This window comes from Mauremys reevesii, linkage group 22 (assembly GCF_016161935.1).
Source record: "Mauremys reevesii isolate NIE-2019 linkage group 22, ASM1616193v1, whole genome shotgun sequence".
Classification (NCBI taxonomy): domain Eukaryota; kingdom Metazoa; phylum Chordata; order Testudines; family Geoemydidae; genus Mauremys; species Mauremys reevesii.
Window position 1 is genome coordinate 13,222,121 of NC_052644.1, and position 19,513 is coordinate 13,241,633.

Consider the following 19,513-nt stretch of genomic DNA (forward strand, 5'->3'; position numbering starts at 1 on the left):
TTCCAGACAGTTTATACATAAAATTATGGATGGCCAGCCTTTTTGTGTATGTATCTGTATCAGTCTGTGGATGGGATTTTAAATAAAGTCTATGGGTGCTAGGCACCCAAATGCTATTTAAAGTTAATGAGCCTTTATTTTTTAGCCTTTTGTCTGCAAGGTTATATGGGCTCGAGGACCAGGAATATTCAAGGCTGGGGGCTGTGCTCCACCAATATTTGGAGCTGGGTTTCTCCCCTGGCCCTGCCTGGAGCGGGCCGCGCCCCAGAGCGTCCCCCCTCTGCCTCAGAGCTTCCATGCCTGAAAGAAAACAGCCCGTGCCTCTCCCTTGCTTGTGCTGCCTGCTGCCCGCCTCTGCTTCTGCCTAAGGCTATAGAGAGCAGCAGCAGGCAGACTGTTGGAGCACCTCAGGATGGGGAGGGGGAGAGGGAGAGAGAAGGGGGGAGGAGGCATGCCCGTGCTTGTGAGCCCTCTCTCCCGTCCCTCGGCACCCACCTGGAGGAGACACCAAGAGGACTTCCGGCCAGGAGATGGACATCTGGAGTTGCCCTCATTCACCTGAGCAGCTGCTGGGGCTTCGGTGAGGTTTGACCCTCTCCTGCCTCATGCTGGGCAAGGGGCAGCCCCTTCCCACACCCCCAGTGAGGCTAGGGTGAGGGGCAGCAGGCTGCAGCAGGGGAAAAAGGAAGCCACATGTGATGGCAGTCCCCGCCCAGCACCCACCCACCCACCACAGGGGAGATGGGAGAGGGGGGCTTCCTAGACCTGAGCAGCTGGGGCTTGGGTGAATTTTGTGACACCCTGCCCACCCCCACCACCACCCTGCAGCCCCCACTCCTGCCCCACGCTGGGCAAAGGGCAACCCCATCCCCCATCCCTAGTGAGGCTATGGTGTGGGGCAGCAGCAGAGGAGGCCAAACGTGATGGCAACCCTCCCCTCGCCCCCAGTACCCTTCCTGGGTCTGACCTCAGAGCATTCAGCATGCCCTTCCACACCGTGCACTTTCTGCAGCGAGTCTGCCCAGGCCGGTCCTGGGGCAGCCAGAGGTCCCTGCACCCCAACTCTGCAGTCAGACATGACTCTCAGCCAGCCAGTAAAACAAAAGGTTTATTAGACGACAGGAACACAGCTTGTAGGTACAGAAAACAGGACCCCTCAGTCAGGTCCATCTTGGGGGGTGGGGAGCCCAGACCCAAGTTCTGGGCCTCTCCCCATTTCCCCAGCCAGCTCCAAACTGACACTCCCTCCTCTGGCCCTTGTGTCTCTTCCGGACAAGGAGGCCACCTGATCTCTTTGTCCCCAACACCTTCAGTTGTCATCTTGCAGGGGAAACTGAGGCACCCACACAGTATTCAGAGAAAACATTAAGAACATTCCCACTTCGTCACAACAGGTGCAACAAAATATAATACTGTATATTGAAGCAGGCAAGTGCTGCTTCTGACTTTCCACTTTTAATTGACCCTTGTAATCTTGTGGCACCGACGCATTGTAGTTTCATTTTATATCGGCTTACAGGGCAGGAGCAGAGAGGCACCACCATTTTGGGCACCATCAAAAATTATACAAACCTGCCGCCTATGTTTGTCTGTGTGTGAGTAATCCCCTCTCTGGTTTATGTGGCAAAGGGGACCTGGAGATAATGATAGTTTCTGATTTCTTTTGAAAAAGGGAGTAAAATGTTTTGAAAGTTAAGACAGAAACATTTGACCCTTTTTAAAAACAGATCTGATTCTGCTTTCGCACAGGTGTAAATCTTGAGTAATTCTATGGATTATTTGATCAGAGAATCAGTCCTATCTATTCCCCCCCCCCATTTAAATCTTTGTTTCCCTTTATTTCCTTCCAGACCTAGTGAAAAGCACACTCTGATCTTAACTTCTGTGTGCATAGAGAGTGTACAGACTGATCCACAGAAAGGTGCATTGATAGGATTTAAAAGTACAGTAATGGGAGCTGATGTGTAGTTCCATTTTGTTCTGCAAGAGATCTGGCCTCCATTTGAGCTCCGATCTTTCATTTTCCTTTGTTGGGAGAACGCTGGAACTCACCCTTACAGAGGACTGAGTGCCTAGTGCACTTTGCTGGGTGCCCTTGTGTCTATCCAGGAGCACTGCTGGACTCCAAGGAGAATCCAGTCCCATTCCAACCTGAGCTGGGCAGGACTGAGTTTAAAAATATCAAAAGAATTATGTGGAATTTATAATTAGATGTAGGAGGGATTAGGGGGAGGGATGGATGGATTGTTATTCAAATTCTACACTGAGCAATCTTTCCTATGTGACTTGATAATGAGGATATATTATTAGCAGATGGGGTTGATCAGAGGGGAGGAAATGAGGAACAATTGTTCTAGGGCCCTGAGCACAAGGGGGGGGGCAAAACCAGAGAATCATAGAATCATAATGTATCAGGGTTGGAAGGGACCTCAGGAGGTCGTCTAGTCCAACCCCCTGCTCAAAGCAGGACCAATTCCCAACTAAATCATCCCAGCCAGGGCTTTGTCAAGCGTTACCTTAAAAACCTCTAAGGAAGAAGATTCCACCACCTCCCTAGGTAACCCAGTCCAATGCTTCACCACCCTCCTAGTGAAAAAGGTTTTCCTAATATCCAAACTAACCCTCCACCACTGCAACTTGAGACCATTACTCCTTGTTCTGTCATCTGCTACCACTGAGAACAGTCTAGATCCATCCTCTTTGGAACCCCCGTTCAGATAGCTGAAACAGCTATTAAATCCCCTCTCATTCTTCTCTTCTGCAGACTAAATAATCCCAGTTCCCTCAGCCTCTCCTCATAAATCATGTGCTCCAGACCCCTAATCATTTTTGTTGCCCTTTGCTGGACTCTTTCCATTTTTTCCACATCCTTCTTGTAGTGTGGGGCCCAAAACTGGACACAGTACTCCAGATGAGGCCTCCCCAATGCCAAATAGAGGGGAATGATCACATCCCCCAATTTGTTGGCAATGCTCCTACTTATACAGCCCGAAATGCCATTAGCCTTCTTCATAGAATCATAGAATCTCAGGGTTGGAAGGGACCTCAGGAGGTCATCTAGTCCAACCCCCTGCTCAAAGCAGGACCAAACCCAACTAAATCATCCCAGCCAGGGCTTTGTCAAGCCTGACCTTAAAAACCTCTAAGGAAGGAGATTCCACCACCTCCCTAGGTAACCCATTCCAGTTCTTCACCACCCTACTAGTGAAAAAGTTTTTCCTAATATCCAACCTAAACCTCCCCCTCTGCAACTTGAGACCATTACTCCTTGTTCTGTCATCTGCTACCACTGAGAACAGTCTAGATCCATCCTCTTTGGAACCCCCTTTCAGGTAGTTGAAAGCAGCTATCAAATCCCCCCTCATTTTTCTCTTCTGCAGGCTAAACAATCCCAGTTCCCTCAGCCTCTCCTCATAAGTCATGTGTTCCAGCCCCCTAATCATTTTTGTTGCCCTCCGCTGGACTCTCTCCAATTTATCCACCTCCTTCTTGTAGTGTGGGGCCCAAAACTGGACACAGTACTCCAGATGAGGCCTCACCAGTGCTGAATAGAGGGGAATGATCACATCCCTCGATCTGCTGGAAATGCCCCTACTTATACAACCCAAAATGCCATTAGCCTTCTTGGCAACAAGGGCACACTGTTGACTCATATTCAGCTTCTCATCCACTGTAACCCCGAGGTCCTTTTCCGCAGAACTGCTGCCTAGCCACTCAGTCCCTAGGCTGTAGCAATGCATGGGATTCTTCCGTCCTAAGTGCAGGACTCTGCACTTGTCCTTGTTGAACCTCATTATATTTCTTTTGGCCCAATCCTCTAATTTGTCTAGGTCCCTCTGTATCCTATCCCTACCCTCCAGCGTATCAACCACTCCTCCCAGTTTAGTGTCATCTACAAACAGATGTTCTTGGCAACAAGGGCAAACTGTTGACTCATATCTAGCTTCTCATCCACTGTAACCCCGAGGTCCTTTTCCGCAGAACTGCTGCCTAGCCACTCAGTCCCTAGGCTGTAGCAATGCATGGGATTCTTCCATCCTAAGTGCAGGACTCTGCACTTGTCCTTGTTGAACCTCATCAGATTTTTTTGGCCCAGTCCACTAATTTGTCTAGGTCCCTCTGTATCCTATCCCTACCTTCCAGTATGTACTACTCCTCTCAGTTTAGTGTCATCTGCAAACTTGCTGAGGGTGCAATCCATGCCATCCTCCAGATCATTAATGATCTGTAACATCTGCATAAATTCAGTGAAATGGGAGGGAGTGGGGCCCCAAATTTCTCTGAAAGGGCCTGTTAACAGATAGATAATTAGCAATACATCAAAAACCCTATTAAAAAAAGGCACTGACTTCAATGAGCTTTGGGTCAGGCCTTCTATGAGGAATTGTAATCCACCCTGTGTGTGTGTGTGTGTGTGTGTGTGTGTGTGTGTGTGGTGATAGCTTCATAGGTGATATAGAGATGTTACTTTTCTCACATTAAGTACCTGTCTAGCTAGCTCAAACATAACAGTTTATTATTTCAGTTCTGTAAATCCCCACTTCAGTCCCCAGTGTCAGTCAAGATGGCAGTTGTCCCACAATCATCTTTTAGTGCTAAGAACTTACATACAGATTTTTAATTTAAAAAAATGTATCTGACAAAATCCCTTTATAACCCCTGCTCATTTCCCAAGGGCCCTGGTCAGCACTACCTATTCCTTCCTTCCTGTGGGAAAATTATCAGTAAAAATAATTACTTTGAAAGACTAAGAAGGGTCTGTAACAGGTATATTTCTTCAACACAGCTCAGTGTACATAGGAACATTGGTTCCAATCCTGCTCCAATTAATAGCAGGATCAGGTCCTTTGTCTATAAGTTTCTTTTTATTTTTCCTACTGTGTTGAGCTATTTCTACCCTCACGGCTGTCATTTTTTGTTCTGCATTTGAAGATACTGGAAGACTAAAAATTTCCCTTGGATGTTTCATCACTGTCCTATTGATGTCTTGAAAGCCTGCACAGTGATGGGGTCCGTATTTCACTGGGTGACAGCTGTTCACATACTGACTTTTCTACAGATGCCACATTTGATTTCAGGTAAATAGGGTTGTGTTAAACATATGCAGTGAAATAACTAATCATTACCAGGGCCAATGGAAAACCATAGATTACAGAAAATGTCATCTTTTACTTTGCGAGATATAAGGTTTCATTAAAAAAAAAACTATCTAAAATTTTTATTTTCCAGGTACATTCCCATATAACCAGTCCTGTTCAACCTCTTGACCTGACTCAAATGCAAGCCAAACAATCACATTATGTACTATTCTAATACAGCTTATCCATACAGACAAATGTATTCCCTTTGGGAGAGCAATTCACTTCTCTGCACCACTTAAGTCATATTCAATCCCTCACCATAGAGTTAATGTGGGACTTATTTTGTTCATTGGCCTATGTTAATTTACTAGGCAGGTTCTCATATCAATTTCCAGGGCTGTTCTTTGGGTTCCTTACAGGATCACTAAAATTCACTATTAAAATCTGAATGTCCCATAGAAGATCATATGGGCCCACATCATTGAAGCCCCCATTATGGAAGAGCCATGCAAAACATATTAGGTCTTTGATATGCAAAGTGAGACACTTACTGATGTTAGGTGGTACCTATTTCCAGTGATAGCCCCACTTGAAGTCAGTGCTACAAGTCACAGGGTTACTCATTGTGAGAAAGAATGGCAGAATATGGCATCTGTGACTAAAATACCAAATGTGTGATAAAATTTCGGACTGTTCAGATACAAATGTTTAATGGTGAGAGTAACTGACCAATTTTTCAAGGGCTGTAGTGAATTCTGCATCACTGATATCTTCTAAATTAAGATTGGAGGTTTTTTCTAAAAGATCTGCTCTAGGAATTATTTTAGGAAACTTCTTTGGCCTGTGTGATACAGGTCACGCTAGATGATCACAATGGTCCTTTCTGGCCTTGGAATCTATGGACCTATGTATGTGCATAAGTGTGCCCATGTATGGTTGTGCAATTACCTCCCCAGCTGGTGGTTCTTCCCATGTAAGAGACTTTGGTGCTTTGGATATTCATTACCAGTTCCATTCTTTCCTGTATAAAAGTGCAGCTAGAGCAGGTGAAATATTTCAGCCAAATAGTTTAGTCAATGAAAATTGTTGTTGACCCAAAACTATTTGCCAATAGTTTCCTATAGAATCAACAAATGAGGGCATCAGCAATGGATACAACCTCTGTTTCTGTCTACACACAGGTCAGTTTAAAATCATCCCTCCTCAGAATCCTGTCATTGCTATCATTGGAGAAGGGGTTGTCCTGCCTTGCCAACTGACAACTCAGAATAACGCTGAGACAATTACTGTCCAGTGGATACTTTCTAGAGACTCAGAAAAAATAGATGTGAGCACCTATGATGGACCAAATAAAGCAAAGAGTCAGGATGAGCGATACCGAGGCAGAACACAGTTCTTCCAAACTGAATTTCAAGCAGGAAATGTGTCTCTAAACCTGAAGGATGTCATTGTCTCTGACAAAGGGAAATACACCTGCAGTGTCTCTTTGGGGACCTGGTATGATGAGGTGGTGGTAGAACTGGATGTGACAGGTGAGTGGAATGGCTCTCTCTCTCTTCACTCTAAGGTAATACAGTATATAATGTGGCAAAATGGCTGATGTTGGTATGGTGGGTTCTGTGCTTTTCTTGGTGGGGTGCTAGGATGCCACCCCTTGCCCCTGCTCTTGGGGCACCAAGGGCCCCACTAGTGGCCCAGGAAAGTAGTAAAGGAGGGAAGCGGGGGAGGGGTATGGGTTTGCGCCTCACTCTGACCCCCAGCCCCTGTCACCCTGAGGGTTTCTTATCCTCTTCCCCCTTGAGGTGGGGGTTACCCTCAGTCCTTAGATGGTGGGAGAGGGAGTCTCCCTGCCTCCGGTTCTCTGGTATTTCAATGATCAGGAACACACCTCCAAATTCCAGTCCTCTCTCCTCCCTCACACCACCTGTCTGCCTGAAGCAGGGTGTTTTATTAGATTCCTGACAGGGCCTTAACTGACTACAGGTGCCCCAATTAACCTGTAGCAACCCTCCCTAGTCTACAGGGAATCTTTTCTTAATTAGCCTAGGGCTTATATATTTCCCCTCTACCACTCTCCCACTGCTCCCTGGCCCTCCTGTATCACACTAACCATGTGGGGCCAACAAAGAGTAAAGGGACGTGAGGGAGGGGGCTTCCTGGGCTTCAGGGTCCAATGTCCTTCCTTTACCCCTTCTTATCACCCTGTTAACAGTCTTCAGGGGAATTTGTCGGCCGGCTACAGCTCACAGGCCAGGGTTTGATCCCTTGTTCCCCCTCCCCTTTGCAAGGGGGGAAGGAAGATTTGGCTGGAACAAGGACCAGTCTCTCAGGCAGCCCCTAGAGGATCATCTCTAAGGGCTCAGTCTCACTGAGACTGTCGCTCCTGTATGGTGTTTACTTTCCACCCCTCTTCCTGGAGTGTATTGTTTTGACCTTGTTCAGGGTGGCTTTGGGGCAGTGTGTCTTGTGTCTCCTCCTTGGCTGGACTCCCTGTGCTGCCAGTAGTCCCTGGGTGGAGCAACCTTCTTCCTGTTCACCTTCCTGTGCTAAGCTTACACTTTTAAGCTCCTCCCCCTCAATAGAATCATAGACTCATAGAAGAATCACAGAAGATTAAGGTTGGAAGAGACCTCAGGTCATCTAGTCCAACCCCATGGTCAAAGCAGGACCAATACCAATTAAATCATCCCAGCCAGGGCTTTGTAAGCCGGGCCTTAAAAACCTCTAAGGATGGAGATTCCACTACCTCCCGAGGCAACCCATTCCAGTGCTTCACCACCCTCCTAGTGAAAAAGGTTTTCCTAATATCCAACCTAAACCTCCCCCACTGCAACTTGAGACCATTGCTCCTTGTTCTGTCATTTGCCAACACTGAGAACAGACAAGCTCCATCCTCTTTGGAACCCCCCTTCAGGGAGTTGAAGGCTGCTATTCAATGCCAACTCACTCTTCTCTAAATAAGCCCAGTTCCCTCAGCCTCTCCTCATAAATCATGTGTGTCAGCCCCCTAATCATTTTTGTTGCCCTCTGCTGGACTCTCTCCAATTTGTCCACATCACTTCTGTAGTGGGGGAACCAAAACTGGACAGAATACTCCAGGTGTGGCCTCACCAGGGCTGAATAGAAGGGAATAATCATTTCCCTCAATCTGCTGGCAATGCTCCTATTAATACAGCCCAATATGCCATTGGCCTTCTTGGCAACAAGGGCACAATGCTGACTCATATCCAGCTTCTCATCCACAGTAATCCCCAGGTCCTTTTCTGTAAAACTTCTGCTTAGCCAGTCAGTCCCCAGCCTGTAGCAGTGCATTGGATTCTTCTGTCCTAAGTGCAGGTCTCTGCACTTGTCCTTGTTGAACCTCATCAGATTTATTTTGGCCCAATCCTCCAATTTGTCTAGGTCACTCTGGACCCTACCCCTGTCCTCCAGCATATCTATCTCTCCCCGCAGCTTAGTGTTATCCATGAAATTGCTGAGGATGCAATCCATCCAGGGCCGGTGCAAGGAAGTTTCACACCCTAGGAGAAACTTCCACCTTGCGCCACCCCCTCACCCAGCTAACCCTCCCTCCCCCGTGGCAGCTAACCACACCCACCCACTCCTCCCACCAGAGGAGCCCCCCACCTCGCAGCAGCTAACCCAGACTGCCACCCCCCCCATACCCAGGGAGCCCGCCATCCCCCCAAGCCGGGAGCCCCCAGGAGCTACCCCCCCCTGCAGCTAACCCTGGCCGGGGAGCCCCCCTCCACCACCCCGCCCAGGGAGGCCTCTCCTGGAGGCCTCCCCTGCGGCAGCTAACCCTGCCCACGGAGCCTGCCCCAGCTCACCTCTGCTCCACCTCCTCCACTGAGGCTTGTGATTGGAAGAGAATTAGAGCGGGGGCTGTGTGCTCGGCGGAGGAGGCAGAGTGGAGGTGATCTGGGGTGGGGAGAGGTTCCCCTGTGCGCCCCGTCCCCCCCACTACTGCAGGCGGCCCTCTCCGCGCTCCCTCCCCCCCCCCAGCTCACCTCAACTCCACCTCCTCACCTAAGCGGGCTTTTAGGTGCCCTCAACCACTAGGCGCCCTAGGCGGCCACCTAGTTCACCTAGTGGTTGCACTGGCCCTGAATCCATCCCATCATCCAGATAATTAATGAAGATGTTGAACAAAACCAGCCTCAGGACTGACCCCTGGGGCACTCTACTTGATACCGGCTGTCAACTAGACATCAAGCCGTTGATCACTACCTGTTGAGCCCAACAATCTAGCCAGCTTTCTATTCACTTTATAGTCCATTAAACCAATCCATACGTTTTTTAACTTGCTGGCAAGAATGTTGTGGGAAACTGTATCAAAAGGTTTGCTAAAGTCAAGATGTATCACATCCACCACTTTCCCCATATCCACAGAGCCAGTTATCTCATCATATCTGGTATCAAGTGAAGTGCCTTTTTCCAATATTCTGAGGCCTCCCCCGATCACCACCAGTGTTCAAAGATAATGGCCAATGGCTCTGCAATCACATCAGCCAACTCCATCAGCACCCTAGGGTGCATTAGATCTGGCCCCATGGACTTGTGCATGTCCAGCTTTTCTAAATAGTCCTTAACTTATTCTTTCACCACTGACGGCTGTCCAGTGCAGCAGTCTGTGAGCTGACCTTTGTGTTTAAGCTCACTGAAGATTTCTCTGTTAAGCCAAGCTAGTCTCCTGACATATTTTCTATTCTTTCTGCACATCAGGATGGTTTGTTCCTGCACCCTCAATAAGGCTTCTTTAAAATACAGCCAGCTCTCCTGGACTCCTTTCCCCCTCATATTAGCCTTCCAGGGGATCCTGCCCATCAGATCCCTGAAGGAGTCAAGGTTTGCTTTTCTGAAGTCCAGGGTCCGTGTTCTGCTGCTCTCCTTTCTTCAGGATTCCTGAACTTGACCATCTCATGGTTGCTGCTGCCCAGGTTGCCACCCATTACTACTTCCCCTACCAATTCTTCCCTGTTTGTGAGCAGCAGGTCAACAGGCGCTCAGCTCCTAGTTGGTTCCTCCAGCACTTTCACCAGGCAGTTGTCCCCAGCACTCTCCAAAAACTGTTGTATTACTCTCCCAGAGATGTCAGGGTTATTGAAGTCCCCCGTGAGAACTAGGGCCTGTGAACTTCTGTTAGTTGTTCGAAGAAAGCCTTGTCTACTGGTCTATAGCAGATGCCCACCACAATGTAGAATATCAGGGTCGGAAGGGACCTCAGGAGGTCATCTAGTCCAATCCCCTGCTCAAAGCAGGACCAATCCCCAGACAGATTTTTGCCCCAGATCACAAAATGACCCCCTCAAGGATTGAACTCACAACCCTGGGTTTAGCAGGCCAATGCTCAAACCACTGAGCTATCCTTCCCCCGCAATTACCCTTGTTGCTCTCACCTATAAACTTAAACCAAAGACTCTCAACAGGCTTTTCTCCAGTTTCATATTGTAGCTCTAAATAATCATACTGCTCCCTTACATACAATGCACCTCCTCTACCTTTTCTCCCCCGCCTGTCCTTCCTTATACACATCCATGACAGTGCTCCAGTCATGTGAGTTACCCCACCAAGTCCAGGCTGAGCAAACCTTGCAGGTGTGTCTCATCAGCATGGAACTGGCCAAAGAGGAGCTCCTTAGCCTCTCTCATACCAGGGTGAGGGGGTATCCCTTCACAGGACTTCATGTAATTCGGTTGAACTCAATTAAATTCTATGGAGGATGAGTTTTATACAGGGAGGGCAGGTGCTTATGTTAGAAGATTTCCCTACAGAACTAAGCCCCTATGTAAAATGTTACCTGACACATCTAGGTCATACCATGGTGCAGTCCACTTAGCTCCCAGATATTGTGGTCACGGCATACAAACACAGAAGTTAGACAAAAGCCATAAAATGCTCTTTCTGGGAGATTGCAATGTAACATTACCTATTTTCTTAGAATCCAAAACCCTAACACACAATAACCAAAAAACAGAGAGAGACAAAGCAGGCTGCTCCTTATACCAGAGAGGCCCAACTCACCCTACGTTGCTCTAGGCTTCCTCTTTGCAGACTGACTGCTGCTAAACCTAGATTCACACTTCTCTGCAGAGTGCAGCACATGGAACCCGGAAAAAGCCCTGAAATTTAAAGTGACAGCTTACAATTTGAACTGAGTTTTCACCACATCTGCACACCAAGATATCTGGATAAATAAGAGTTGTCCACAGAGGCTTTCACGTCTTTAAGAGATTCTGAACTGCTATAGGCAAAGAGAAACAGCTCCAATGTATAGGTTTCTTCAGATACATCACTATTTTAACTTAACATGGGAAGAGTTCTTGCCCTTTAATTTCATATGAAGGGGTGACAAATTCTGTCAGAATTCTCAGGCAGCATGTGTACAAGGCAGTGGGAAATCCCCCAAACTCTGCACTGTTTGGGGAGGAGAAGGTAATAACAACTTTTATTCTTTCTTTGTAGCTAGAGGTGGTGAGTCTTCCATTTTCATGGAGGACTATGCAGACCAGGGGATTGGCCTCACCTGCAGGTCGGAGGGATGGTTCCCTGAACCCCAGGTGCTCTGGTTAGACAGTAAAGGACAAAACCGACCAGAAAAGCCAACCACCATCAACACAGAGACAGGTGCTGGAATCTACAATATTGAAAGTGCCATTAACATAGAACCAGGCTCAGACAATGAAGTCTCCTGCAAAATAATCAACAACATACTAAAGACAGCAAGCGAGTCCAGAATCCGAATTTCAGGTGAGTGCACTTTGGGATCATTGACTGTAAGGAGCAATAAAGAGGCTGCTTGGTTAATGAGGTGGGTCCCATTTTTCTCTCCCTCTTTGTTGTAAGAAATAGATGCCCAGAGTTTGTCTAGTCCAGCAGATGGAGCACTGGGTTAGGATTTAGGAGTCCTGAATGCTATTCCTGAATATGCTACTTACCTGATGAGTTACATTGGGCAAACCATTTCCCCCCTCTGTGCTTCAGTTTGCCCAAAACTGGGGATAATAATACTGACCTCCTTTGTAAAATGTTTTGAGATCTACTGTTGAAATGCTCTAGATAAGAGCTAGGAGTTATCTTCTTGTAAATACTTGCCTGTCAGTTTTCAGCAAAAACCCATTTTGATTAGACTGAGTTAAAAAGTTTAAAAATCATAATTTGCACAAGTACATCAACTGTTTTCTTTCTAACAATAATCCAGTGTTCTAACAGCTTTCATTGCACGTGAATATGTAACAAAGTTGCATGGCATTTTCAATATTACTAAAAGATACGGAAAACTGTTTCATTCAATGTGCTGATGCATCATTGAAAAAGAGGGTAAAGTTAAGGTGGTATGTATGACCTTCATTTTGGCCTCTCCTGATTCTTGTGTGCTTAATTTTTCAACATTAACATTGAGTTTTCATTGTTATATAATGGTTATTGGGCAGATTCCATAGCCCTTACTCATACTTTGAAGTACTCACCCAGGTGCATTGTCCCGTTTATATCTGTTGAGTACAGAGATTCTGTACTGAGTTCAAGCCTTGCCACTGACTTGTTTTATGGCCTCAGAGATATTGCTTAACTTCTCTCAGTTTTGCACCTCAATAGGGAGTTAATGATATTTATCCCACCTACTTCACATGGCTGTTGACAGGGTTAATTAATTTTAGTGCATACAGAGAAATGGTTTATATCATTAACCTGAGTAACTCCACCAAGGATACTACGTTTAGGTTCTCTACCTCCCTTCCTCAGTAGAGGATCTTTCTTCCTTTCTTTTTATTTTATACTATTTCTGGTGGGAATGCAATGGCAAAGAAATGCATCTTGCATTTTCCCCAGTAAGCACCAGGGGTTGTGCCCAGGAGGTAGCTTGGGTATGACTTTCACCATTGCATGGACTGATGGAGAACAAGTTATAATTTAAATATATGCACATTAAAACCAGTTATGAAATATGCATACAATTTCTGTATGAATACTAGTGCTGAAAGGGTATTTGAGGTAAATCCTGTGAACCTTACTCATGTGAGACATGCCAATGTTTGAGATGTTTCTATCTGCAGGAGTAAGGTGAGCTGGGTGTGGTTGAAGGTGTGTGCTTTTCCAGAACACATTGGAAGAGTCCACACCTCTGTTCTCCATGATATCCTTCCTTGAAGATGTGTAGAATCTTTTGATCTAAATTCATCTAGATTTTGTTCTGCCAGAAAGAAAGAACAGTCTTTAAATTCAAGTGAAATCTGATTTCACCAGGTCCTTAGACAGACTCTGGTTGGCTTTATAATTTTCATGATGTTTCTTGAGAATCATTGGAATGTAACTGACATTGTCACATATTTTTCAGATGTTTTCTTCCCAACCACCTCCCCTTGGATGGCTGCCTTCCTGGTCATTTTATTTCTTAGTATAGCCCTTATTGCTGTTGTAGGGTATAAACTGAAAAGTAAGTATTTCTTTGTATGTTTTTTCAATAAATATGTGAAAATGTTTAAACAGATTATATGGAATTCTTTAACTACACTAAAACCTGAAATGAGTTTTCTAGGAGAGATTCAGAAAATTAAATATAAGGGTCTGTACATTTAATTCCTTACCAGATAAGTCCCTTGTTCTGAAAGACAATTTTTAAATTCCTCACATATAAGTATATTCAAGGCAAGAATAGATACCAATGGATGGTTCAGGATTACAGATTTAGCGTTCATGACAGTGACTGTTTCAATCAAAACTATTGTAGGATGCTATGAAAAGTGTCTCATTTTCAAAAGGCATTTTAATTTTTTTCAGAGAATAATGACACAACATCTCGCTCAGGTAAGTAACTAGGCAGGTGAATGCAAATTAACATGAACATATTTTATATCTTGATTTTGACACAGTCCCAAGGAGCCTGGGGAATCCCCATCACTGGAGAGTTTTTAGAACAGGTTCGACAAACACTTGTCACAGATGGTCTAGGTTTACTTGGTCTTGCTTCAGCACAGAGTGTGGGACTGGATGACTTCTCAAGGTCCCTTTCAGCCCCTACATTTCTCTGATTTTACAACAAAAGTTTAACATAGCAGTTGCTGTTCTGATCTGAGAAGCTGTTTATAAATTACAGGAGATGGGTGGGTCTGTTCTGTTTTAATCGTGGTCAACAACTGTGTGCTTTTAACATTTGCAGTATGCATCCAATGATTTCATAGAAGTTGGGGTTTATATTCAAGAATTAAGCAACAGCGACTATTGCCATTAGTAGCCCATTAGGAAAGTTTGTTTCCTTCTGTCAGAAACAGATCTTGTTATTAAAATAGATCACATTCAGGCTAGCCTTCTGCTGTTCATCCTTATGTGGACATTGTTGCAGAATCATTAACAGTTGTAGAAAAGGGTTGCTCATGTACATGAAGAAATCACTTATATCCTCCAATATAGACTGGCTAAAGTATAAAATTCAAGGCCTTGTATAACATAGGCACTGGAAACAGGAGTGATTGCCTCCTGCTGGTTGTCTGCCTGGGAATTTTGTTTGGCCTTAGTGGATTTGCTCTTGGTCCACAAGATTCATTCAGGACTAGGGCAAGACCTGGACTTATTTAAAAAGCTGGGTGAGCATCTAGCTCCTCTGATCACTCATTTCCCTTGTGGGTGTTCAGCGGGTATCCTAGAAATATCAGCATCCCATAATATTTCTCTGGTAAAAAAAATTCTTCCTCTATTAAAGTTTCACTTTAGTCTTCTTCAGCAGATTGTAAGTCTCATGATCGGTTCTATTTATTTCACTTCACCAACACTTAATTGTTTTGGACTCCTTCCTTAATTTTTCAGCTCTCCCAAAACTTCACTCTGATGCCTCTCTTTTCCCACCCCAATCATTGTACCAGTTGGGATCTGATCCTTTGTCTGGATCACTCAGAAGCTGTCCTGTAAAGTCAGAGGATGTGGGTTGGGGGGATGTGCTGAAGCAAGGGGTCTCTATAAGCATCCTGACATTTTCACAGATGATGTGCCATCCGTTGCTTTATGTCTTCAGACTCTCTGCATAATCAGTGAACTGGAAGAAACCATCTTCCAATATAGTGAATGAGGAGATGATCTTCAAGTGAAACAATCTGTTCCTGTCTCCGAAAGCAGGTTTTTCCTAAATGGAGAGAATCTGGTCCTGTATTTTAAAGCTGTTTTGTGGTTGAAATAAGGCTTTGGGAAACTTAAAAGAGTAATTAACGTTGCAATGTGATTCCATGTATTTGCAGTAACTGAGAAGAAAACAATGGAAGAAGGTAAATATATTTTTGATGCCGATATAAGGTGTTAGGAGTATTTCCATGAGTCTGATTCATGGAGACAGTATTACATAGCATGCTGAAATTTTCCAAGACATGATAACCACAGAGGTATCAGTCCTTACCCAGGTAAAGGAATCATGAGGACTGACTTTATCTGTCACTAAGGGATTACGCCAGGGCTATTCACCACTAAAGACTTACTTATGCCCTCGAAATAACGCTTATGTGAGATTTAGGCTATGTACATACTACAGCTTAGGTCAGTAAGTTATCACAGAATCATTGAATCATAGAAGACTGGGGTTGGAACAGAACTCAGGAGGTCATCCTGTCCAACCTCCTGCTCAAAGCAGGACCAACCCCAACTAAATCAACAAGTTATGTCACTCAGGGGTTTGAATAAGCTCCTAAGTATACCTAAGTAATTTAAGTTACACCGACCTAAGTGCCGGTGTGGACAGCACTATGTCAGTGGGAGAATGTCTCCTACTGATAAAGTTATAGCTTATAGTCATAATCCACTACAAAAAATAAGAAACACCAGAAAACCTTCAAACGTAAGTACAATCTGAGCATGAACATTTATTATGTAATTTACTTTTAAAAAGTATTAATAGATTTTGATTCATGAATGATGGGGATCTGTTTGATACTGGTTAGCTATATAGTTTCATTGAGATATACATAGGCAGATTATGTTAATATATTATGTTGGCTGAGATAAATCGATTATCCAAGGCAGTACTCCTCTGTCAATCAAATATATTCTAATGTCTAAGGCTGAATGTGAAAGATATATCAAAATCATGGGAATACTGCATTTTTCAACAAGGTCCAAAGTTTGGCCTGTTGAAAATTTTGAGGTCAGTATTTTTTCTTCCAGAAAGTGTTTATGTTCTGTGGAAAACCTACAGTATTCATACAAACACTGCACATTTCTAAAACAAAAAATTTGGTTTTTGCATGAACATTTTAAACTTTGACTTTTTAACAAACAAGGCCCATTTTCAGTTATACTTGAAAATGTAGTGAACTATACAACTATTCAAATAAAGTAAAAAACATTGTGATACGCTCATGGATTAAATCAGTGAATTTACACTGGATTTGCAGCAGTGTAACTGAGAGCAGAATTTGACCCATACAGTACGAATGATTGTACTTTAAAATAAATTATAGATATAGGTGTAAACTGTAATGCATATTTCATAAATGCCATAAAATAGACTAAACTACATTTGCCTTCTATCTTACAATGATATTTAAATATCATTTCTTTCAGAAAAAGAACGTCTGCTCTCCACACTAGGTGAGAATGCAAATGCTCTTATGGTTCGTCATAGAAGAAAGGCCACCATCCCCAAATATTTTTGTCTGGTTAACAGGCCCAGTCAAGTTCTTATACAAGTTTAGATTTTCAATATTAAATATAGATAATTGAATGCAGCTCATTTCCAAGTGAAATGCTCTTTCTTGTATGTGTGTGGAGACATTTAGATGTTTTTAAAATTGTATGGGTTATTTCTTATTTTAGAAATTGTTTTCATATCCATTTTGCAAAGACTTGAATCTGGTTTAACAATGGAATAATATGGAATAAAGTGTCACAGCCTACCTCACAGCTTTTCACCCAGGACCCCAGGAATTATTTGAGGGCAGTTTTCTGGCCTATGTTATAAAAGAGGTCAGGCTAGGTGATCACAATGTCCCCTCTACCCTTGAAATCCATGAACTATCTCAATTAAAGCCTATCACTACCCCAGTAACATGCATTTGTTCTTGTTTTTCATTCATTTACTCTTTTAGAGACAAACAAAAGGACAGATCAAATAGGTAAGTCTCATTTTATTAAAATACTCAGTGTAGACAGACAGAGCTTTGCCATAAATAAAAATAGGCTGCTTTATAAAAATGAACAGCAGCATATTATTTGAATGACTATTATATGTATTTTATTTTCAATCACTGTCAGAGATTATTAATAAATGGGGCTGAACACTAAAAAAGGTGATCATACATAGCTGCCTATTTACTTACATCATAATCATTGCTCCCATATTAGGGACTGGATAGAGATCTCCACTGGTGTCTCTTTGCTTTTGACCCTCTCCTATGCTCTCTCTCCCCCTGAGGGACATCATTTGAGCACACAGCTTATACTAGCTCTTCTAAAACAAAGACTAGTAGATCATCTTCTTCACCTCTTATCTCTTTCCTCCATTCAGTCACACATCTCTGACTGCCTTTCAGATACCACTCCCAGACTGTCTTGCCACTAGCAACTGCAAAATTAATTTATTTTCCTCAAAATCCCTGTTTTCTTCCTCCCTTCTCTATCACCTTTGGAATGCATCTTTGTTATCATTTCCTTCTCCTCTCTCTCCATTTTTCCATATGTTGATGGAGTGGGCAGGATTTGACTATTTTGTGTTCTTCCACAATGATATTGGCTCATTCTACTCAATTTCCATCACCAAAAGTCTTCTCCAGCTTTCAGCTTGACCACCACAATGTCCACCTTTACAACCTGCTAGACCCTAATTGCATCCCCTCCCACTTTCCATTGACTCAAATTCTGCTTGAGTAGTCACCTAATTTCTCCTCTGATCTAAGTCCACCCTTCTCTTAATGTTCTTTCCTTGGCTTTCCCTTGCAATCTACAACAAAGATGAGCCCTGACCAAGGTTATTCTATCTACTACCCAAGATCCACAATACTCAGACCCTATGCCACCAGCACTCCCAGCTATTTCCGTGACACCACTGATTTCCTGAGAAAACTACAATGCATTGGTGACTTTGCAATCTACAACAAAGATGAGATTGTTGTCCTAAAATTAGTCTCCTGTCTGATTTCTCCAAAATAGTTTCTCTTCTCTCCTCCAGCACCTTCTTTGCTTCACCTGCAACTGCAACTTTCATTCCATTTTTCATCCATGATTTCTTCCAATGTGTCCCCTGTGCTTTAAATCTCACAGACTAATTATGATCCAAAGTCCCTCCACTATAACTGCCAGTTTCTTATTAAATCACATTTCACTTCTAATGCCTGTAAACCAGAGCTCCACAAAGTAGAGCTGCTTGAAAAAATGGAAACAATTTTCACAAACATTTTTGTTCCAATTTTCCCCTTTATAATTTCTTCACAGTTTTGAAATAAAAAAAACTGATCTGCTCCATCATATAATGAGATAAAATAAATATTAAACAAACATACATGCATTTAAAGATTAATTGTGGAACTAACTAAGAGGACTCTGCTAAACATCTTTGTCAATCACTCTTATTGCACAGCATCCTTCATCTCTACAGGAAATTGTCAGTGTACATGACATGCTCTTAGTGGCAGGGCCTCGTTGAGTTAAATGTCTTAAAGCATGTAGCAGGTTGTTGGTACACTACAAATAATAAAAATAATGACAGAGATCACTCAAAGCCTCGTCAAGTGTTTTGCACTCTATTGTTTGAAATAAATGGCACACAGACTGAGTCGTGAAAACGGATGGCTGTTAAATATTGAGTGAGAATTTAGCAGGATCCCTGCTATGCATGGGTAATAGAATTCTCTATGAATAGTTTTCACAACATTTTCCATGGATCACAACTCTTTGCTCACTCTCTCAATTCTTATTCTCTCTCTCTCTCTGCTGTTCATTACACTAATTTTAATTACTATTTTGCAGCAATTCAAGACATACAAGAAAATATTGGTAAGAAAACTTGTCTATTTTGTTACTTGTCTTAGAATAAAAGAGGTGAACGTTCTGGTGAGTCTGTCTAGGGCATCCTGAAGGTGAAGCCCAATAAATGTGGTCAAATACCAGCCTGTGAGACTCTGTTTCTACTTCAGGAACATAAGATCTGCCATACTGGGTCATAGCAAAGGTCCATCTAGCTCGCTATCCTGTCTCCTACAGTGGCCAGTACCAGAGCTTCAGGGGGAGTGTACAGAGCAGCCAGTTCTGAGGAGATCCATCCTAAGCTTCCCGTTCTGTCTTCTGGCTATCAGAGATTTATGGTCACCTCCAGCAAGACGTTGCATCCCCAACCATCTTGGCTAATACCCGTTGATAGACCTGTCCTCCATAAATATATCTAGTCCTTTTTTGAACCCATTTATTAAATTGGCCATCACAACATACCAGGTTGGGTGAAAACAGTATTTCCTCTTGTT

At 43.7% G+C, this 19,513-nt stretch overlaps 1 protein-coding gene across 1 annotated transcript in view; it reads left to right on the plus strand.

The window, feature by feature from the left end:
* The first annotated feature begins 530 nt into the window (after positions 1–530).
* Positions 531–19,513, plus strand: part of LOC120388907 (butyrophilin subfamily 3 member A1-like) — a 28,367-nt gene continuing 9,384 nt past the window's right edge. The window contains exons 1-10 of the mRNA XM_039511028.1: positions 531–580; positions 4,933–5,078; positions 6,263–6,613; positions 11,547–11,831; positions 13,417–13,515; positions 13,860–13,886; positions 15,308–15,334; positions 16,623–16,649; positions 17,147–17,173; positions 19,023–19,049. Coding sequence (XP_039366962.1) covers positions 531–580; positions 4,933–5,078; positions 6,263–6,613; positions 11,547–11,831; positions 13,417–13,515; positions 13,860–13,886; positions 15,308–15,334; positions 16,623–16,649; positions 17,147–17,173; positions 19,023–19,049 — 1,066 coding nt within the window. The remainder of the gene's footprint in view (positions 581–4,932; positions 5,079–6,262; positions 6,614–11,546; positions 11,832–13,416; positions 13,516–13,859; positions 13,887–15,307; positions 15,335–16,622; positions 16,650–17,146; positions 17,174–19,022; positions 19,050–19,513) is intronic.